The sequence below is a fragment of the Halichoerus grypus genome, chromosome 14 (genome assembly GCF_964656455.1).
Source record: "Halichoerus grypus chromosome 14, mHalGry1.hap1.1, whole genome shotgun sequence".
NCBI lineage: Eukaryota > Metazoa > Chordata > Mammalia > Carnivora > Phocidae > Halichoerus > Halichoerus grypus.
In genome coordinates, this window is record NC_135725.1 from 86,631,690 (window position 1) to 86,654,190 (window position 22,501).

The 22,501-nt window shown below is 56.5% G+C and overlaps 1 protein-coding gene and 1 long non-coding RNA gene across 19 annotated transcripts in view; one reads left to right on the top strand and one right to left on the bottom strand.

The window, feature by feature from the left end:
• Positions 1-3,877: 3,877 nt before the first annotated feature.
• On the bottom strand, positions 3,878-8,027 carry LOC144380078 (uncharacterized). The gene is made up of 3 exons (XR_013443856.1): positions 7,602-8,027; positions 7,049-7,231; positions 3,878-3,982 (listed from the first exon to the last, which is right to left on the bottom strand). It is a non-coding gene; the product is annotated as an uncharacterized LOC144380078 (long non-coding RNA).
• The window catches only part of DNM1 (dynamin 1), a 43,942-nt gene continuing 27,661 nt past the window's right edge, over positions 6,221-22,501 (top strand). For 7 of the 18 annotated variants that reach the window (XM_078061842.1, XM_078061838.1, XM_078061837.1 and 4 more), the window contains exons 1-6: positions 6,230-6,505; positions 20,299-20,372; positions 20,670-20,819; positions 21,105-21,308; positions 21,521-21,619; positions 21,717-21,877. In XM_078061842.1, the coding sequence (XP_077917968.1) occupies positions 6,345-6,505; positions 20,299-20,372; positions 20,670-20,819; positions 21,105-21,308; positions 21,521-21,619; positions 21,717-21,877 (849 nt within the window). In that variant the 5' untranslated portion in view covers positions 6,230-6,344. Of the gene's footprint in view, positions 6,506-20,298; positions 20,373-20,669; positions 20,820-21,104; positions 21,309-21,520; positions 21,620-21,716; positions 21,878-22,501 lie in introns of all 18 variants that reach the window. The other 11 variants (XR_013443855.1, XR_013443851.1, XR_013443850.1 and 8 more) reach the window with 3 other exon arrangements.

Genomic DNA, 22,501 nt, shown 5'->3' on the forward strand with positions numbered 1-22,501 from the left:
CGGGCCTGGCCGCTTGAAAGGCTGGTCTGCGGGCCTGGCCGCCGCAGCGCCCTCTGGAGGACCGGAGGACCCGGTGCCGCTAGCCGCGCCGCGAGGTCCTGTCCCGCGCTCAGGTCTCGCTGCTTGGACCGAGCCCGCTTACCCGGCGCCTCGGCTGCGGCCGGCGCGGCTGGGGGCTGCGAGGGGGCCCGAGGCGGCGCAGGCCTTCCGCCCCGCGTCCTCCGCCCCGGGAACCGGCGGCTCCGAGCCCGAGGTCCGTATGTCTCCCGGAGGGGTCTGTCGTCTGGCGGGGACATCGCGGGCGACTTCGAGAAGGACCGTCCCCAACCGACCTCCCCGCGGCCGCCACTGTCCCGCGATCCAGGGGCCCCGCGCGGGGCTGGGGTGGGAGGGGCCGTGCAGCCGGCCGCGGCACATTCGGGGACCGAGACCCTGCGAGAGGGTGACGGGCACAGCGAACAGAAGGTCCGTCTCGAGGTGTTGCTTCGATTTGACTCAGGACGGGGTGAGGAGGGCAAACTGGTCCTCAATTATGAAATTATGAAAAACAGCGCTCATCCTGAGCCTGAAGTTGTCCGGCCCCGAGGACCCTTGAATGACGACTCGGTCCCTCATCCCGGCGCCCCTCTCCTTGGTCCCCACATGGAGTCACTGAGCCAAACAACCCGTGGGTACTTAGTAGCGATCCCTTTTCCTTTTTCTGTTACCTAAAGCGGTCCCTAAAGGTAACAACCCGGGGCAATCGGCTTCTTTTGCGGGAAGCGCCGATTGTGCGCGGGGCACGGCGCACGGTGGCGCTAGAGGCGCGCAGATTGGAGGCCGGCCCCGCGCGCTCGGCCGCGGAGGCCCGAGGGAGTCAACCAATCCCTGCAGCCGTGTGACAAGCGCTGCCCTAAGGCTCTGGACCCGCTCCGCCGCAGCCCCGGGCGGCCGCAGCGGTGCCTAATTCCGCCTGGATTTAGAGGCGCGAAAGTGGCTCCGCGTGGGCCACAGCGCGAGGCAGGGGCCGGAGCCAGTAGGACGTCGCGCCCTTGAGTGGAAGGGCAGCCCGGACCGTGGGAGCTTTGAAGGTCTGGCCTTGGGCATAATTTATCCTGAAGGGCAGGGAGCGCTAGGGAAGTGTATGACAGCATCACATCCGCCGCCCGGATTAGAAAACTCACTTGGTGAGGACCAAGACGGAGCCAATGGGGAGGGAGAGAAGGGGCCGAGTCAAGATCGCTTAGGCTTCCTTCCAACCAGGTCCAAGCACGCTGACACCCTGGTCTGGGTGCTAGCAGAAGTTGGAGAAGTTGAATCCGGGCTCCACAACCTTCTGGCTAGGCGACTCGAGCCCCCAGGGGAGTCCTCTCCGAGCCGGTTCTTCGTCTATAAAATGGGTGCTCCCTCCCAGGGTGGGTGTGAGGATAATATTACGTAATGCTTAGCGCTAGCACTTGGCACACAGTGAGCTTAGAAAATTGCTAAAGTAAAAACAAACAAACAAGAAAACTAAAAATAAGGCTCATGCTGGTGATTCTGTGTTGATTCATCTTTCTGAAAAGCAATCTGCAAATTCTTTATCAAGATTCTTGAGCGGGGGGGCGCCTGGGTGGTTCAGTTGGTTAAGCGCCTGCCTTCGGCTCAGGTCATGATCCTGCAGTGCCAGTATCGAGTCCCGCATCGGGCTCCCTGCTCAGCAGGGAGTCTGCTTCTCCCTCTGACCCTCCCCCCTCTCGTGCTCTCTCTCCTTCATTCTCTCTCTCTCAAATAAATAAAATCTTTTTTTTAAAGGTTTATTTATTCATTCGAGACACAGAGATACAGAGAGAGAGAATATGAGCAGGGGGAGAAGCAGAGGGAGGGGGAGAAGCAGGCTTCCCGCTGAGCAGGGAGCCCGATGCGGGGCTCGATCCCAGGACCCTGGGATCATGATCTGAGCCGAAGGCAGACTTTTAACCATCTGAGCCACTGATGCGCCCCTCAAATAAATAAAATCTTAAAAAAAAAAAAAAAAGATTCTCGAGCGTGTTCTGCCCTTTGACCTGGTAACCCCTCTTGTAGGAAATGTGCCCAAGAAAATAACCAGAAAGGAGAATTTTTAAAGCCAGCAGGTCATTCATGGAAACATTATTTATAATAGCTGCCTGGAAAGTAATCAACTTTAGGGGAACAGCTAAGTAAATCATGGTGCCTGCCTCTTAAGGAGTAGCACACAGCCATCAGAAATTATGCTTTCAAAGGTTATGTAAACACCCACAATATGATGTGAAGTGAACTCAGCAGGCCACAAAATTGCATACACAATTATGATCCTGGTTTCGGAAAAAATAAATATATGTGTGTAGTGGGTCGTGGGGGGTTTTCACTTTCTTTCCTTTTTTCTAATTTGCTGTAATTGGTTTGGATGACTTTATCATGGGGAGGGAATGGAACATTTTTTAGAATGTATATAACTTTGTGCTGGCTCCTTGAAGACCAGACAAGACAATGGCTGGTAACTCGTTGGGGACACTTTTCAGGGCAAGACTCATGTTAATTGCTTTTAACCAATCCCTTGCTGGCAAAGCCCCACAATGGACTATGCTCAGAGGGAGAAGGGAGGCCCTGTCTCTTTGCATCTGAAATGAAGTCTGAGGCTGTAGCATCACCTGGAGGCCTCTTACTTGCCTCTAATTTGAGCTGCACTTTTATCACCTAATAAACTCTTATGCTCATATAGATCCAGTTCCAGACCTATTCTGCTCCAGGAATCTACCCGTCTCTTCCCCTGATGCTACCACAGAGCGTGATTATTACAGTTTGGAAATATATTTTAATTCCTGATAGCACGAGCCCCCAACATTATCATGCTTTACAAAAAAATTTCTTGCCAGTTCCCAATTGTGTAAAAAATTTTTTTCCAGGGGCGCCTGGGTGGCTCAGTCGTTGAGCGTCTGCCTTCGGCTCAGGTCATGATCCCAGGGTCCTGGGATCGAGCCCTGCATTGAGCTCCCTGCTCGGCGGGAAGCCTGCTTCTCCCTCTCCCGATCCTCCTGCTTGTGTTCCCTCTCTCGCTGTGTCTCTCTCTGTCAAATAAATAAATAAAATAAAATAAAATAAATTTTTTTCCAGGTGAATTGTGGAATGATTTTGTTAAACCCCTCCCCCCACCCCCTGCCAAATCTCAAGTTGCATATAATAATATATATCAGAGCTTCTTCCACTCTGATGTGCATAGGAATCTCCTGGGGCTCTTGGTTCTTGTTAAACGTAGGTTGTGATCCAGCAGGCCATGAACAGAGCCTGAGATTCTACATTTCTTTTTCTTTCTTTCTTCCTTTCTTTTTTTTTTTTTTTTTAAAGATTTTATTTATTTAACAGAGAGAGACACAGTGAGAGAGGGAACACAAGCAGGGGGAGTGGGAGAGGGAGAAGCAGGCTTCCCGCCAAGCAGGGAGCCCGATGTGGGGCTCGATCCCAGGACCCTGGGATCATGACCTGAGCCGAAGGCAGACGCTTAACGACTGAGCCACCCAGGCGCCCCAACTTCCTTTCTTTCTTTTAAAATTTTATTTATTTATTTGACAGAGAGAGAGAGAAAGCACAAGCAGGGGGAGCAGCAGAGGGAGAGGGAGAAGCAGGCTCCTTGCTGAGCAGGGAGCCCCACATGGGGCTGGATCCCAGGACCCTGGGATCATGACCTGAGCCGAAGGCAGCCGATTAACCGACTGAGCCACCCAGGAGCCCTCTTTTTTTTTTTTTTTTAAGATTTTATTTATTTATTTGACACAGAGAGAGAGCACAAGCAGGGGGAGCTGTGGGTAGAGGGAGAGGGAGGAGCAGGACTCGATGCAGGGCTCTATGCGGGGCTCGATCCCAGGACTCTGGGATCATGACCTGACCCAAAGGCTTAACCGACTGAGCCACCCAGGCGCCCCAAGAGATTCTACATTTCTGACAAACTCCAGGTCATGTCCAAGCTGCTGGTCTGGTACCAGACCTATATAGTATGATCCCATTTCTGTAAAAACAAAATGAAACAAAATGAATATATAGGGGACAAACCAGAGAATAAACACCATAAAACCTATACATAGTGGTTATCTGTGGGTGGGAGGATGACCAGAAGCTTTGAAATATTGTATAAAGTCTGACTTTTACAGTAAGTTTCACTACTGTAATTAGGTAAAACAACCCAGCTGTGGGGGCGCCTGGGTGGCTCAGTCGTTAAGCGTCTGCCTTCAGCTCGGGTCATGATCCCAGCGTCCTGGGATCGAGCCCCGCATCGGGCTCCCTGCTCGGAGGGAAGCCTGCTTCTCCCTCTACCACTCCCCTGCTTGTGTTCCCTCTCTCGCTGTGTCTCTCTCTGTCAAATAAATAAATAAAATCTTTAAAAAAAAAAACAACCCAGCTGTGATGGCGCTCCTCTGGGCAGACATCTGCAAACTGCACCCCCTCCCCAAATTAATGGCTCCACTTCAGGCTTCATCTCTGCCCTCTCTGATTCTCAGAGCATAGTAAAGGGCTGGCTCTAAGCAGCTTCTCGGGATGCACAATGTGTGTAGCTGATGGTCCAGCTGCCTGGAGGGCTCAATCAGTTGGTTTGATCAAATTCTCCGGAGCACCAAGCCAGGGCCACGCCCCTCACAGGGATTCTAAATCTCTCATTATCCCCATTACCTAGATTAGGAAACTGAGGCTCAGAGACAGGAAGAGACCTGGATCACCCAGCTTGAACAAAGCCCAGGGCCTGCTCATTTTCCTCTGCCTGCCTGGAAAATCCCCTGCTCCCAGATGTCCATGTGGGTCACTCCCTTACTTCCTTCAGGTCTCTGTTCACTTTTTACCAGAGTCCTACTCTCACCACGCTAAACAAAGAGCAACACTACCCCTGCCCCAACCTTCCCCAGCTTTCTTGCTTTCCAAAGCACCCATCACCATCTGACAGAGTCTTATTTATTGGCTTGTTGGTGCTTTGTTCCTCTTTCTCCACATACGGGTATAAGCCACACATGGGTAAGAACTTTGTCCATTTGCTCATTGCTTTATCTCTGGGGTCTGGCATAGGGCCTGGCTCAGGTAATATGCATTAAACTGGTGAGTGAATGGTGATCTCTGATTCCCAGGGCACTGTTCTCCCAGCAGTACTCCCCCACCCCACCCCCATTCACATACAGGGTGACACGCTGATGCCCAACAGCACAGAGTTGGCTGGCCTCTCTTTCCTAGCCTCCTTGTGGGCAGTCCAAATTAGGTTCCTCAGAATCAGAGGTGGATGGTTAGGCCTGGGGCCCACGGCCTCTCTATGTGAACGGGATACATAGGGTAGGGCTATAGGAGTCCTGGATTTGAATTCCGGTTTTACCACCACCCTGATGGGTTGGAGCAAAGACTGACACTCTCTGGGACAAGAAGTCCCAGCTCTTCCAAGAAGGCCTTCCAAGGGTCAGGGCCCTGGCACTTGCTATTCATTCAGTCTGGCCTGCTTTCCCCCCTGATCCGCCTGTGGCTGGCTCCTTCTCATCATCTAGGTCTCTTCTCAAATGTCACTTCCTCAGAGAACCACCCACCTCCTCCCAGGCTAAATGGGCCTTTTGCACCCACACAGGTATCTCTCTTCTAAACACACCGTTTACTTCTTCCATCACTGTTAGTGTAAACTATTTTCACTTTTACGATTTCATTTACCTGTTTCTTCATTTACTGTCTGTCTCCACCACCCCAATGTAAGATCTGAGGGTAGAGACATTGTCGGTCTTGTTCACTGTTGTATCTCCACTGCTGCTTAAAACAGGGGCTGGCTTATAGTAAGTGCTCAATAAATATTTGTTGAATTAATGTTCTGTCTCCTTCTAGAAACAGGGAAACTGAGGCCCCAAGGCAGGAAGGGCATGCCGCCATGAATAAGTGTCAGAACCTAGAGTAGAAGGCAGTGAGGCCGAGTGGAACTCCAGGTCAGGAGACGTGACCTTGAAGGAGATCCATCTCCCTCCAAGCCTCAGTTTCCTCCTCTGTAAGATGGAGTGAGACAGCCATGACCACTATCCGAGAGGCCCGGTACTAGGGGTGAGACCTTGCCCATTTCCAGGAATGATAGCTGCAGTGCAGCATCAGAGCCCCCCAGACACGGCTCAAGCGCCCCAAAAGCCGCAGATGCAGAAAACTACAATCTCCATGGTGCCGCAGGCGGCACCTGCGCACAACGGCCAGCCCGCAGCGCCGTGAGCGCCCTCTGGCGGCATGCTGGCGCAGAGCTCCGCTCGGCTCACGGAGGGGCGGGGGGGTCCGCGGCGCAGGCAGTCGGAGCGCGCGGCTGCAGCGGCGGAGCAGGAGCCGGGAGCCGGAGCGGCGGCCGATCGCAGCCCGCGGGGCCCGCTGCAGCCATGGGCAACCGCGGCATGGAGGATCTCATCCCGCTGGTCAACCGGCTGCAGGACGCCTTCTCCGCTATCGGCCAGAACGCGGACCTCGACCTGCCGCAGATCGCCGTGGTGGGCGGCCAGAGCGCCGGCAAGAGCTCGGTGCTCGAGAATTTCGTAGGCAGGTAGGAGCGGCGCGCCCCCGAGCGCGGACTGCCCCCAGCCCGGGTCCCCGGGCCTCCGCCCCCGGCCCCGACGGCGCCGCGACCTCGCAGCCCTTGGCGCTGCCCCCGCGGACGGCGCGCCCCCCGCCTGCAGCCAGACGGAGGGTGCCCCCCCCACCAGAGCCCCTCAGGGGCGGCAGCGCCCCCCGCTTGTCCGCAAACGTCGTCAAGCCACCGGCCACGGTATCACGCCCCCCTCCTCCGCCACATCCTTTGGGGAAGACGGCGCTCTGCTAAGAGACCCTGGGGTGCCCCCCCTCCCCCAGTATAGGCACCAAGGGGGCCTGCATTACTCAGCGCCTCCCTTCGGCTCCCGCGTCCCTCGGAGCGGGCAGCACCCCAAGGGCAGTGCTCCCCAGCCCTAGGCTCCACGGAAGACAGCTCCCTCCCCCATGAGGATCCCTGGATCGTGGCTAGGGACCCCCTCTGCAGCTGTGTCCCTGGGAGAGGACACAGCCCCCGGACATCGAGGACCAGGCACAGCCTCCCCCCTCACACACACACCTCTGCAGCTCCCGCCGCCATCCGTGCGCAGCGCGGCGGCGGAGCGGGGGGGGTTGGGGGTGCTGCAGGACCAGGAGGGGGGAGGCGGTGAGACCGCTTCCGATCCTCTTGCGAGCCGCCGGCACCTGGCTCCGCCGCCGCCCCTGGGTGGGGGGCGCCTGCCACCGTCGCTCTCCCCCGGGCCTGGCAGAGGGATCGTAATGGAGGGAGAAGGCGGCGGAGGGCAGAGATGACTAAGACAGGGAAGCAGGATGGCGGGGCGGGGGGGAGCCATTTGCACAGCCTAATCCCCCTCCTGCCTCTGATCCCACAGGGCGCTGGGAGGGCCAGGTGGCGGGGAGTGGGGGGCAACCGCAAAGACAAAAGGTCCTGGGTTTAGGGGGGCAGGTGGGGTCGTGACCCCCCCTCCCCAGGATCCCCAGAGAAAAATGGAGTCCGGGATGGCTTTTTGGTGCTGAGAAGGAGGATGGTGCTCTCCCGGGAGGGGGATGGGGGCTGAGCAGACAGGGAGGAGGCAGCGACACTGGCCGGCTCAGGCATCTCCCTCCCTCACCTTCTTCAGAAACCCTAGCTTTCTCCCAGTGACCTTCCCCGCAAAGGAAGCAACTGGCCTGTGAGAGAGGGAAGCAGAGGCCCCTCCCTCCGAGGGGCAGCAGTTCCGAGGGGACATCCTGGGTCCAAGCCAGGTTCTGCTGTGAAGCCTCAAGAGAGTCATTTGCCCTCTCTGAGCCTGTTTCCCGACCTCTAATAAGGACAGTTGCACTGGATGGTTGTTCCTGCCCCTCAAATCACCTGGAAGCCCAGTGCCAAGCCTGGGGCTAAAGGGAAGGATTCTGACTGGAGCAGTGTATCTGGGAGATGTTGGAAAGCCACCATGGGGGCGGCTGGGCCCATCTGGTCAGCAGCAGGGGAGGCCGTCTGTCTCTTGGGGATGGGCTCCCACAGAGCCCCCCTCCTGCTCACGCGACCCTCAGAGCTGCAGAGACAAACAGGCAAGAGATACAGATGGGCCCCTTCCCTGTGTCCCAGCAGTCAGGGTGAGGGGGTGGCGGGGACTCTGGACACAGCAAAGCCCAGAGGCCTTAGTGCTTTAAGAAACACCCAGGGAAATGCAGCCCTTTACGGTGTACAAACCATATTCCTACGTTTCGTCCATAGAACATTTGCTGAACGCCAGCTTATTCCAGGCTGTGTGCTCTGGGCATGAGGCATGGGGCGGGGGGAAGGTGACCTCAGCCCCCCTCTGCTGAGCCCTTCTCATGTGCCCCACACCATTCTCCACAGGATGGCTCACAGCAGCCCCATGAGGCAGGTACCATGATGCCCATCCTGCAGCTGAGGGAACAGACCCCAAGGTGAGATGCCTTGCCCAAAGTCCCCCAGCCAGGAAGGTCAGCATCTATTAGATTCCAAAGCCCAGGTTCCTGATCTCAGTCTTGAGAGCCTCTGAGAGCCAGGCCCTGAACTGGGCACAGGGACATGCAGGCGCGTGGGCCTCCATCTTCCCTATCTGTAGGATGGGACCATGGACAGGGCGGTGCGGGACTCCAGGGAGTTCATGGGTGTAAACACCCTTTTGTAAACATGTGGGAGGGAGCTGTTGGTGGTCAGTTAGGCTTGGGGACCCATGTGTGCCAGAGCCAACCTGGTCCCTGTCTTCCTGGAGGTCACTGTCCAGCCGAGGCAGGGGCCGGTAAGTAGGCAACACAGCAGGCCGGTGTGGCCACAGCTGACTTGGGCCCCTGTTAGCTTGTTGAGTGGAGCAGGATGTGGACTGTGCCCCCGGAGGCCCGGGTCCTCTCGCTGCCCCCAGCACCCCGGGGCCCTCTGACAGCGGCCTTGTAGGAGGATGCGCCGGGTGTCCAGGAGGAGGGCTTGGCCTGAGGTGGAGGAGTGGGTTGGAAAGCGTTATTTGATCCTCATGAAAGCTAGAGAGGAGGCCACATCTGGGCCACCCAGAGGGAATTCAGTGGGGCCCCTAGCCAGCCCCGCCTGCTCCCTCATGGGCTCCTGACCTCTCCGTCTAGGGCTGGGTCCCCAGACCCGTGAGCATGGAAACAGCCGCTCCATCTCCCAGGGCTTCCCAGGAGCCAACCCCCCACGGAGAGGAAGTGGAAAAATACACCAGAGGGACCAGAGGCTGCCCCAGGCCAGCCTGGGCTTCTGGGCACCCCCAACGGCCCTGCTGTCGGCTCTGTAGTGGATATGGCAAAGCAGCTGCCGGGACCCTGCTAGGACTTGTCTGGATCGATGCTCTTTCTTCATCCCCCTTTTACAGAAGGGAAAACTGAGGCTGATTCATTCAGTCATTCAGACATTCGTGGAGTGTCCACGGTGTCACAGCGCTGGAGAGTCTAGGGTAGAAAAGACAAAAGCTTTGCATTCAGAGGGGGAAACTCTGAAATAGTAAACACAGGAGCACGTATATGAAGAAGACAGAGAATGTGGTCAGTCCTGTGGAAGGGAAAAGGGAGGTCAGAAAGGGTTTCTAGGAAGGGGTAGCGTCTGAGATGAGAAGCCATGGGACTGAGAAGTATTCTAGGCTGAGGGAACAGTGAGTGCAAAGGCCCTGGGGCAGTTAACAAATTTGGCGTGTTCAAAGAACAGAAAGGAGCCACTGTGGCTGGTGTTTGGTGCCCAAGGGCAGCATGGCATCAGAGAGGTAGGCAGGGGTTGGATCTACAAGGCCCTGAGGCTCTGATGAAGAGTTGGGTTTATTTTCATTGCTGCCAGAAGCTTTTAAGTAGTGGAGCGCCTTGAGCGGATTCCACCAAGTGTGTAACTTGGGGAGGGGGCGGGGGACAGGTGAGGAGGCTGATCTAGTGCGCAGGTGCTGATGGGGGCCTGGGCCAGGACTTTCCCAGCGGGGAGGGGGAGAGCGGTGGGGTTCAGGGTACATTTTGGAGGAAAGTCCCACATGACTTGCCGGTGGATGGGATCTGCAGGGTGAGGAAGGAGGACTCAAGGATGACGTCAGTGTCTTTGATTCTGGGTGGGTGTTGGTGCCGTTACCGGAGGACGGGAGGAGCAGTTTTGGGGGGGCAGGGGTAGGACCAGGAGCTCGATTTTGAGCATGTTGAGTCTGAAGTGTAAGGTGGGCAGTGTGTGGTGATGCAAGCTGGAAGCTCAGGGGAAGGCGGGCTGGAAGTGTAAATTTGGAAGTCATCCATGGCGTAGAGGTGGGATTTAAACCCATGGGAGTAGATGAGATCATCTCGGGGTGAGTGTAGACAGAGGAGTGTGGGCAGGGCCCCAGGACACCCCAGCATTTTGGGAGCAGATGCCTGCTGCCCTGGGCCACCCGACTTTGTCTGTCCCCGGCTCCGCACCCCCTCCCCCTGTGACACCTGTCCAGGACCAAGAGTGGGCTGTCCTGGGACAAGCTCTCAGGCTATGCTCCCCTCCCCTCACTCTGCTGCCCGGTAGGCTAACAAATGGGTAGCGCCCACTCTCCCTGCCCCCTTGGCCCCTGGGGAGGCTGAGGCCAGTGGGAACGCAGCAGAGGGGCTGAGGGCTCAGGCTCTGGAATCGGACCTGGGTTTGTAGCTCAGCCCTGCCATTTATAAGCTGAGTGACCTTGGGCATGTTTCTTAAACCCTTCTCAGCTCCTAGTTCCTCATCTGTAAAATGGGGATAATAATAGCACGTCCCTCTTGGGACTGTGCTGAGTGTTGAGATAATGCCCACGAAACACTTGGGGTAAGGCCTCGCAGAGAGGATGTGCCAGGTCTGTTCCGCCTGGACAGAGGGGCAGGCTGGGAAGCAGCTGGGGTGCAGGTGGGGGCAGGGGGCCTGGTGAGTGGGCCTCTGCCCAGAGCCCAAGGGGTGGCCTGAGAGGCAAGGTTTTGGGTTTCCCTAGTGACTCTGCCTACCCCTGACCAGGCTCCCTGCCTCCTACCGGTCTCCTTGCACCTTCCTCCATGTTTTCATCCCAGCGTGGGCTTGGTGCCAGTCTCTGGCCTCTGAGGGCCCCTCTCTTGGTCATCCCTGGGCCCTCCGGTGGGGGACAGCCCACTCCCCATTACTAAGCTCTCATCTTCTGAATACTTTGGGATACATCTTAGTGGTTCCAATTCCCAGACTTGGAGACTGAGGCCAAAGAGGATTAGGGGATATCCTGAGACATCCTAGGTGGAAAATTACTGATTGGAGACGGCAGAGGGGACTGACATTTGCTTCTATTGAAGGGAGGGGTGCTGCCAGGGGGGCAAGAGAAGGCCCCCTGAGGCGGTGGCCTTGAGGCTGGACCTGAACAAGACCCGGTCAAGCAAAGGAATGGACACACCCCGGGTGCAGGGTCCCATCTGAGCAAAGGCCCAAGAAGAGAAGGAGCCCAATGGGTTTGAGAACCCAGACAGAGGACAGTGTCGCCGAGGGAGGAGTGGAGGCCCCAGTGAGACCAGGAGAGTCGGGAGGCACCTGTGGGCCCTCAGCAAACACCCACACCCAGAGAGCCGACTCCCTGTGCTCCAGCCTCCATGTGCTCAGAGCGAGCACCTGCCGAGGGCTGAACACACACAACCAGACTCACCTGCTCAACCCAGGCCCGAGAACATCTTTTCCAAACCCCCGCCCCACCCACTGGCCCCAAGGAGTCGGGAATGAAAGGTGACTCTGGCAGACAGCATCTGATCCAGGCTCCAGTAGAATCGAGTTTCCCTGACCTTGGCTGGGGTCACAGGGTCAGAGCCTCGGGGAGGGGGGGATGTCGGGGGTAGGGGGGGCGGCGTGGAGGAAGCCAGTCTAGGGCCCAGTGTTATCAGGTGTGGAACAAGAGCAGAAATGGAGGCCCACGTGCCAGATGTCTATATATTCCAGTTATAAATCAAGCTAAGGGACCGCTGAATACAGTACATCCTGCCCTCCCACCTTGACAAACACACTTTCATAACAACCTGGCAGACTGGGTTTGAATTTAGAATTTCAGACTCCTCAGAGTTCCGTGATGGGGTGTGGCATTATGGGGACAGGTGGCCCCTCTCCCCAGGCTGCCCCTGTCTCTTCTTACTCCATCCTGCACCAGAAGGGGCCTCCCAGGCTCACAGGCCGACACCCCACCCTCACATCTGAGCTCCATCTGAGGTGCCAGGAAGGATCCCCACCCACCCACCTTGGCAGGGCAGACCCTGGAGGAGGGCTTGAGACCAAGAGGGAATTCCAGAGCACTCAAGTGTGGCCTAGGAAGGGTGCATAGGCTCCAGCTGGGCACCAACCCTTGGCCCCTGGGGACCCCTTGCTCTAGAGATCCAAAGAGGGACCCCTAGAGCATGGGGCAGGGGTCCTGATTCCCCATGTCCAAGGGCAGTGCTGATTATTATTTTCTTGGAGCCAACAACCTGTTAGTTGGAGGAGCAGACTATCATCCCCTGTTTTCAGATGGGGAGATGGCTCAGAGAGGGTAGAGACCTGCCTGAGGTCCCACAGCAATGGAATTAGAGGCAGGACAGGCAGGACAGGAACGGGTACCAGTCCCCTGCCTCGTGTCCGTCCCTCTTCACCCCCCCTGCCCACTTGTGCACAGATCACACCCCTCAGCTTCTCCTCTGCTCTCCTCGGTTGTCTCTCTGGACTCTGACCCCTCCCCGGACTGAAATCCAGCTAAGGAACAAGAGCTGTATGGGGTTGGCTAGAACTATTGCAGGCACCAGGAAAAAAGACTCTTGGCCTTGGAAGTGGCCTTGACTCTTGGTCAAGGCAGTCTCCTAAATGGCATCTTCCCACTGCCCTGGCCAAAGGCTCCGGGACCAGCCTCCCCTCCTGGGTCATCCTCCCCGTGCAAGTCCAGCCCAGGCCCTGTGGATCCTGCCCCCGGTCCGCCCACCTCTTTGTACCTCAGTTGCCCCCTCCTTTGTCTTAGCCCCTGGGGTGGCCTTCTCTCGTGCCTCCATCCCGTTCTCCGCCTGACAGCACAGAAACTCTCTATGGCCTCCCAATCTGACCCTCTCTGCTTGAAGCCCTCTTTGGCCCCTGACCTCCAAACCGAGCCCCTCGCTCCTGAGTTGAGCCCCTGAGACCTGCCTGCCTTAGCCAGCCCCGCTTCCGCCTCTCCCTGCGGGTCCACCCTAGTATCTTGCAGGTCATGGAAAAAATGCCCCCTTCACTCTCCTGGCATATGCTGTCCTCATCTTCATCATGCCCTCGTCTTCCTCCTTCACTGGCTCATCCTCTGAGTTTCACATCAGCCAACACCTCTTCCAGGATGCCTTCCCTGACCACCCTCTCCCCCTATGACCTGCCCCTCGGTGTGTGGGGTAGGGCTCAGTTTTCTCCCAGGACAAGGGGCTGCAGAGGAAGAGAGAGGCCATTGCCTTGGGCTCCTGGCAGCGGTTCCAACCACGGTTATATGAACATTTCACCTGTTTATTAGTGCCTCCCCTTTCATCACTCCAGCTCAGATGCATCTGATCTGAGCACAGGGAAATGAGGCCACCAGGCAGGATGCGGAGAAAATTCTCAGCAGGTGAATGCACACTCCCCTCTGACCTGAGTTCCAAATTTGAAGGAACACAATGCACACAGGGCACCTAGCCCACGGGCGCTCAGGTGGCTCATGGCGCCACCAAGGGACACCCTCCCTTAGAGCCTCCCACAGCCAGGATCGCAGGGCATCCCCTCAGCAGCCCTAAGGAGGGAGCTGCTGGCTTGTGTCCCATTTCACTAATGGGGAAACTGAGGTTCAGAGCAGGGATATAATTTAGTGGTGGAGCTGAGATTCTTTTGCATCGAGCTACTGGTGATAAGAAATAAGGATCCAGGTGTAGCTCTGTTCTCGAATGACTTGGGAAATGCCCTTGATGAGCTATTAGGCAAACATAGCCGCTGCGTAAGTGTGGACTGGAGCCCAGTGTGTGTATGTGGGCACGTGAGGGGTCTCTGGCCGTGTCTCTCATCACAGCAGCCTTACGCAGCCACGCGAGGATCAATCAAGAGGATGCGGGGGGGTAGGGGGCGCCTGGGTGGCTCAGTCGGTTAAGCATCTACCTTTGGCTCAGGTCGTGGTGCCGGGGTCCTGGGATCGAGCCCCGAGTCGGGCTCCCTGCTCAGTGGGGGAGTCTGCTTCTCCCTCTCCCTCTGCCTCTCCCCCTGCTTGTGCTCTCTCTCTCTCTCTCAAATAAGTAAAACCTTAAAAAAAGAGAGAGAGAGAGAGAGAGAGAGAGGAGACAGGGGGTGTGCCTAGCAGCCTCAGTCAGTATAACATGGGACTCTTGATCTTGGGGTCATGAGTTCAAGCCCCACGTTGGGTAGAGAGAGTACTTAAAAATAAAATCTTAAAAAAAAGAGGATGTAGATGTCTTAAACAGCTTTATTGAGGTATAATTTACATGCCATAAAATTCACCTGTGTTTAGTGCGCAACTCAATGATTTTTAGTGTATTTACAGAGTTGTGCAACCATCATCACAGTCTAATTTTAAAACACTTCCAGCACCCCAAAAAGAAACCTCGTGATGATGCAGATTTTCAAGCGCCCGGCAGAACCTCTGACCAACAGTCGGAGAGCCATCAGTGTTTGCCATGATTATTATTGTAAATGATAAAATGTTTACAATGGTGGTCCCCAGGGGCTGGGATGATGATTGTTTTTTGTTTTTTTTTTTTAAGATTATTTATTTATTTATTTGACAGAGAAAGACACAGCGAGAGAGGGAACACAAGCAGGGGGAGTGGGAGAGGGAGAAGCGGCTTTCCGCCGAGCAGGGAGCCCGACGCGGGACTCGATCCCAGGACCCTGGGATCATGACCTGAACTGAAGGCAGACACTTAACGACTGAGCCACCCAGGTGCCCCTGATGATTGTTTTTTATTTTTAAACATTTTGTGTATTTTCTGAATATGTTTTCAAAGGGAGAACATATGATTTTTACAGGTAGGAGGCAAAAGAGAGATCTATTTCCATCTTGAAAATATAAAGTTATCAACACTTGCAAGGGAGGGAGGGAAAGAAGGAAGGAAGGAAGGAAGGAGGGAAGGATAAGGAGGAAGGAAAGATCATCGCTTTTCTTTAGTAGGGAAAATGGTTGCTGAGGAGAGAGTTTGCTGGGTGCTCTCCTACCCAGCCACCAACTTGCGCTATGACCTTCGGCAACACTCTTCCCTGTCTTGTGCCTCAGTTTCCAAACCTGTACAATGAGAGTGATTTTGGGAAAACTAGAGGAGCTTGTCTGCATTTTTTTTTCAAAGGTTTTATTTACTTATATGAGAGAGAGAGAGTGCGTGAGCACAGAGGGAGAGGGAAAAGCAGACTCCCCGCCGAGCAGGGAGCCCGATGTGGGACTCCATCCCAGAGCCCCGGGATCATGGCCTGAGCCAAAGACAGACACTTAACCGACTGAGCCACCCAGGTGCCCCCAGGAGCTCGCCTTCAAATCATTCTTTTGGCCAGCAGGGCTGCCCCGAGTGCCAGCTACCTTCCCTGCTCCATGATGGGTACTGGGGCCACTGTGGTAAATGGGACCAGCCCAGTCCCTGCTCTCAGGACATCAGAGCATCAGGGGAAGCCAGGCCAGGACTGTCCTGAAATGTTCAAACCTCAGCTGGAAATTCATGGTCTGTGTGATGTAGGCATGCCTGGGCTCTCCTGGGGCAGTGGGAACAGAGAGGGACTTGTTGCCTGGAGGCCGCCTCACCTCCTCCCCACTGTATTTCTTGGCCCACCCCCTCCCTCGCCTCCACCCTAGCTCCGTGCTTCAGAAGGCACCTCAGAGCCGGCCTGCCTCCCTTGCCTTCCGCTTTCAGGAGCAAGATTTGGCTGGAAATATCCTGGCGCCCCCGCCCACTCTTCTGGCTCGCCCCCAGGGGACCCACCTTCCAACTCCCTCCCTGCTGCATCGTTTGGTGGGGGCCCAGCCTGTGTTCTCAGCTTGCCCAGCAAGTTATGTTATTTATAATCATAATAGCTACCATTTCTTCAGGCATCAAGGTATGTGAGCCTCACAGCAACCCATTTTACTGATGTGGAAACTGAGGCTCGGAGAGGTATGGTCACTTGTCCACAGCCACACAGCTCCTGAGTGGCAGCTCTGACATTCAATGCCAGGCCTGTCTGAGCTCAGAGCCCGGGAAACAGGAGACTTGGAAGGAAGGCGGCTGCTGGGTGCGCGCCAGACTGAGCCCGCTGCTCGTTGGTGTTTGCATTCAACAGGACCTGGGAAGCAGGGTCCCTGAGCTCTGGCCCCAGATCTCAGGTCCTAGAGTAGAGTAGGGGAGGGTCACTTTGGGCCTTTGGTGTACTTCCTCCAGACCCCTCTGGGTAGGACAGTGCTGATTCAGACACGGAGCCTGTGGCCCTTGGGGTTCCCGAGAGGTGTTTAAGGTGTTTACTTCATCCTCCCTGTGCTTCAGGTTTGAAGGTTCCTCTGCAGATGGCAAGGCAAGGCCTCCTCGGGAAACCACCATCTGTCCAGAAGGAATAGGGAGAACTGGCATGCCGCCGCGCACCCCTCCCACATGGCTCCCGGGGCTGGTGGGCCCAGCACACTTTTCTCTGTCGTCCCTCAGCCTAAGCAGGAGCTAGGTGGGAGGTGCGGGGTGGCACTGGCTGGAGGCCAGACCGGGCTGAACCCCCACTTTAACAGAGCGCCATGGGACAGTGTGTCCAGGTGGAAGGCAGGAGCTGTGGAGCTGTTCAGCCATGCTTGCTCCCTGGAGCGTTGCCTGAGCACCTACTATGGGCCAGGCCTACGGTGAGCACGGGAATCCGGTAGGGAGTAAGGATCTCACAGTCCGGACGTGTGAACCAGCCAGTGCTCTTTGCTGCCTGCCCAGGCGTGGGGCCCTGGTCCCCTCTCCGCCACCTCTGCCGTCACAGCTCCCTGCACCTCTCTGGGCCTCTGTCCCCTCCTCTAGACAATGATGGAGGAATGACATGGTCTCTGAAAGCTTCTCCTCCTCAGGGTCTATCATTTGCCCCTAACCTTTCGTGGTCAGAATCCTGAGATCCGAGTCAGTGCCTGGAGGAGGTGGGCAGAGCGTTCTGTGGGATCTCACATTCCTTGCTGAAATTTGGGAACTCTCCTAGAGAGGGGGCTGAGAGCAGGCGGCACCCTGGGCAGCCCCATGGAGCTGCTGAGTGCCTCCTATGTACCAGGCCTGGGCTAAGCTTTTTGCATGAAAAGCCTCCACGGACCTTCTTGCAGCCCACATGTGGTCGTGGATGATGCCCAGTTTCTTTTTTTTTTTTAAGATTTTATTTATTTATTTGACAGAGAGAGAGAGAGAGAGAGAGAGAGGGAACACAAGCAGGGGGAGTGGGAGAAGGAGAAGCAGGCTTCCCGAGGAGCAGGGAGCCCGATGCGGGACTCGATCCTAGGACCCTGGGATCATGACCTGAGCCGAAGGCAGACGCTTAATGACTGAGCCACCCAGGCACCCCTGATGCCCAGTTTCTATGATGCTGGTTTGCAGCTGAAGGTTTTGAGGCCCAGAGAGTGAGACCCAGACTGCCGAATGGCCAAGGTGGGATTTGAACCCAGGGCCTCTGCCTGGCATTGGCTCCTCACCACTAAGCTTGAAAGGGAATATGAAAGTGACATGGGGTTCATGTTTAAAATCCAGATTCCCTCTCCCTCACCCCTGCCCCACTCGCTCCTAACCCAGCATATCTGAGGAACATGCATTTTAACAAGCTGTGAGGGCCTCACTCTGAGAACCTGGGCCGGGACAGAGATGGGGCCTCTCCCCACCCAGGCACCCCCATCCCCACCCTGGCCCCAAGAGATCCTGGTCTGAGGAGGGGCTCTACTCCCACACATAGCCCTGCCCCTCTAATCTCTGCTTCCCATAAGCTTCTTGTCCTTTAAGTAGCCCTGGGGAGGCAGTGACTTGGAGAAGCCTGGCCCAGACCCCTGACCACACCTCCAGCTGGGGCCTGGGCTCCCCGTACCCTCTATACAGCACCCCATTGGCCTCCAACCTGCAGGTCTGCTGGGGCCAAGTGGGTCCATCTGTGCAGTGGGGCTGGGGCTCTCAGGGAAGAGCTCCAGGGAAGGTCCATGTCTCTGCGTGGGGGGCTTTCTGTGGGGAGTCCCATCCTTCCCAGCTCCTCCTGTAGTTTCCATGGCAACTACTGTTGCCATGGTATTGCTGGGTGAGGAGCTGGTGGGGGAAAGGGTGGACCCCAGGCCCCCATGCCCACCCCAGCCTCCCTGAGAACAGATGTCCTATATACACAGCCCTGGGGGTTTCCAAATACTAGAGAGTCACCCCCCAAAGGAGTGAGTAAAGGATGGGAGAGGTAGAGACAGGAGCCGCCTCCCCCCCTCCCCACCGCCTCGTTAATCCCCTCCTTCTCTGTGCTGCCTGGTGCCTCTCCGTTCCAGCACGTGTCACACTGCATTGCATTATGTTTACTTGTCTCTCTCTCCCACCACACTGTGAGCTCCTCCTCCGGGTAGGGAGCTGTCTGACTCATCATCTCGCATCCCCAGGGCCCAGCACAGGGCCTGGCACAGAGCAGCTGCTCCCAAATATGTCCTAGATGGAATTTAATTGAATTACATAAAAAGCCAAGTCTGGCTTTTTGGGTTGAAGGAGGAGCAGAGTTTGACAGGAAACTTCCTAGCCTCTGGGGCCCAACAGTCCCTTGGGGTTGAATCTGAGCTCTGCCATTCCCATCCGGGTGACCTTGGACAGGTCACTTCACGCCGAGCCTCAGTTGCTTCATCTGTAAAATGGTCATTTCCATGTCAGAGCCCTGTTTTGAGGGCCAGGGGAGTCAGTCAGCATTTACTAAGTGCCTCTTATGTGCTAAGCCTTGGGCTAGACAGTGGGATCCAGTGGTGGACAGATAGATGCTAGCCCTGCCCTTCTGAAGCTCAGTCTTGCAAAAATGAAAAGTGCTTGCCTAGCACCTGGAAATGATGAATAAATGCAGGATTTGTCATCCTTCTCCTTCCCCATAGAAGTAGCTGACTCCTCCCTATTTGCCTCTAATCTCCCCAGAGGAGGGGCAGGGCAGGAAGAGGTCTCCCCAGGGCCCCAGAGGAGGCCTTGAACCCAGGAGCTTGGGCCTACTCTGTTGTGCCTGGGACCCTCCCGGCCGGAAGGGGATGGGGGTGGTGCAGGAAGCTGCATGGTCCAGGTCAGGCTCTGGGCTGGGAGTAGGAGACCTGGGTTCTTCTCGGGCTCAGTCCAAGTCCTGTAGGAGCTTGAATGTCTTTTCCCCTTCTTGGGCCTCCATGTGCCTCTCCATGAATGAGGTGGCCAGCTGGATCCCTCTGGTCCCTCAGGCTGTAGCCTGCTCCCCGCTTTCCTGCATCCTGGGGATCCCATGACTGCAGTTCTGACAGCCTGGCCCCTGAAGAGACCTCCGCCCTCATGCTTGTGCTGACCTGGGTGGGGCCGAGGGTGGGGGTGGATATGAGAAGAGCTGACAGGACAGAGAATCAGCACCCACAAGAGCTAGCCAAAAAGACAGCTGAGGTTGACATTGGCACAAGAAGATATCTGGGGTATAGACATCAGGTCTGGGGCAGTGACTCGGGGACCCCTCAGGTCCCATCCTTCAAAGACTGGGTCTGCAAGGGACTGAAGCGCATGGAGCTCTCACAGGAGAGTCAAACAGATCTGTGTCCAGAGTCTGCTCTGCTGGATACGGACCGCGCAGCCTGAACACCTCTGAGCCTCAGTCTCCTCATCCGCAAAATGGGGACAGTAACAGCACCTACCTCACAAGGCTATTGTGTGGAGTCCATGAGGTATTGCCCACAAAGAGCCTGGCGTGCAGTAGGCACTGAAGAAGCATGAATTTTTTCCCTTGCCTCCTCCTTCCCCCCACCCCTCCTCATCCTCAACCCCAGCCAGATGGGGCCCCCGGGAAGGGGAAGTGAGACGCTGCCCTTCCCCCACAGCGGAAGGGAGGGGAGAAGGTGCAGCTCTGTTTCCTTGAGATCCACTTTGTGGCCACTGGACACTTGGGCACCCCGTGCCACAGTTGAATGGCAGTGACTGGGTTGGCACATGGACTTCTTTTTGGCCCAGAACCAACACAGGGCATCCCTGAGAGAGATCTGGGGGTTATTGGTCTTGTCTGTTGGCAACTCACATGCATAAATCTGTGACCCAGGGTACTTGGGGGAGGTCTTTTCCACCTTTCTCGGCTGCCATGTCCCCTCAGTGACACGAAACCCTGGGGCTAAGGTGTGGTGGGCACTTTGGGAGAGCACTGGGGCTCCCCATGGCAGGACAGGTGCCCCCAGGACAGAGGGAGCCTATTCAGGCCTTGACCCTCTTCTCACTCCCAACTCATTGCAGGGACTTCTTGCCCCGAGGGTCAGGCATCGTCACCCGACGCCCCCTGGTCCTGCAGCTGGTCAATGCCACCACAGGTACGTGCTCTCATCCACCAGCAGCCCCCCCCCCCCCCCGGCCTCTCCAGCCTCCCCACTCTATCCGCAAGGAGAGGTCCGGCCTAGCCGCTGAACTTGCTTGCTATGTGACTTTGGCCCTGGATTCCCCGTCTGGACAGTAGAGATAAAAATGCATAACGGGGACATGGCGTTGTTGTGGGGAGGGAGGAGAGAGAAGGCAGTGTTTGGGGGTGTTTGGGGTCTATTCCCAGTGGAAGATGGAACCCAGGCTTACCCCTCCACCGTTCCCCCCCACTCCACCCCATTCTGGGGCAGAATATGCCGAATTCCTGCACTGCAAGGGGAAGAAATTCACCGACTTCGAGGAGGTGCGCCTGGAGATCGAGGCTGAGACAGACCGGATCACTGGCACTAACAAGGGCATCTCGCCGGTACCCATCAACCTCCGCGTCTACTCGCCGCACGGTGAGGAGACGTGGCCCCGCCCCGGGCCTCCTGGCCCCCTTGCTTAGCTCCGCCTCCACAGCGACCCTCTCCTCTGCCCATCCTACCCCCAAGCTCCATCCTGCCAGGACTCTGCCCACCTCTGGCCACGCCCCTAACGGGCCCCCGCTTTAGCCCCTCCTTTCCCTAATCCGTTCACCTGCCGCCAGCTCCCAAGCGGATCCTCTCTAACGGCCCCGTTCCTTAATCCGCCCGCCCACGGCCACGCCCCTTGCCTTGAGCCCGCCCTCTCGCCACCCTGTCCAGTGCTGAACCTGACACTGGTGGACCTGCCCGGAATGACCAAGGTCCCGGTGGGGGACCAACCTCCTGACATCGAGTTCCAGATCCGGGACATGCTTATGCAGTTCGTCACCAAAGAGAACTGCCTCATCCTGGCTGTGTCCCCGGCCAACTCCGACCTGGCCAACTCTGATGCTCTCAAGGTTGCCAAGGAGGTGGACCCCCAGGGTAGGTTCCTAAGTGCAGCAGAAGTGCAAGGCCCTGGGGCTCTTCTTTCAGTGCCAGGAGGAGCCACTCTGTGAAGAATAAAGGGAGCAGGCCGTGGGTGAAGGAGGGTGTGGGGAGGGAGATGGGCAGAGAGCAGGTGGCAGTGGAGTGCTGGTGGCCTTGGTGTGAGGGTGAGTACAGATGCAGACGACCCTCTCCTGCTGGCCCCCCAGGCCAGCGCACCATCGGGGTCATCACCAAGCTGGATCTGATGGACGAGGGCACAGATGCCCGTGACGTGCTGGAGAACAAGCTTCTCCCCCTGCGCAGAGGTAGGCAGGCTCCTCCCCTGACACGCTCCGCTGCCCCTCTCCTTCACCCCACCCCGAAGTCAGGGCTGCTTGCCCCTGACTTCACCCCCTTCCACAGGCTACATAGGGGTGGTGAACCGGAGCCAGAAGGACATCGATGGCAAGAAGGACATCACGGCCGCCTTGGCCGCTGAACGCAAGTTCTTCCTCTCCCACCCGTCCTACCGCCACTTGGCCGACCGCATGGGCACACCCTACCTGCAGAAGGTCCTCAACCAGGTAGGAGCTCAGGCCTGGGGAAAGCAGCATGAGGACAGAATCATTTAAATACGTTTTGTGAGGGTGGCCCACAGAGGCGTCCTCATTGTGTGTGTGATGATGGAAGGGAGGCAGGGGGGAAGGCAGTGTGGTGTAGGGGCAGAAATGGGGACTCTGGACACCATAGGCCTGACACTCCAGCTCTCTGAACCTCTGTTTTTGCATCTGTAAAATGGTGATGTTGGTGATAAAACAAGATCATCGTGCAGCTTCAGGGAGATACTGTGTATGGGGACCTAGTCAAAGCGAGCCCCCGAACTTGAAAATCACCCTACCGGAGGCCTAAACGCAGAGGGGACAAGGGGGCAGCCCTCCAGACATCCCCGTCCCAGACACATTTCATTTGGCCCTCATGGTGTCTAAAATTCAGCTAATTTCAGATAAAAATCTAGACTCTCTGTTTCTATTGAAAATTACGTGGGGTGCCTGGCTGGCTCAGTGGGTAGAACATGTACTCTTTTTTTTTTTTTTTTTTAAGATTTTATTTATTTATTTGACAGAGAGAGACACAGTGAGAGAGGAAACACAAGCAGGGAGACCTGAGCAGGAGAGGGAAAAGCAGGCTTCCCACTGAGCAGGGAGCCC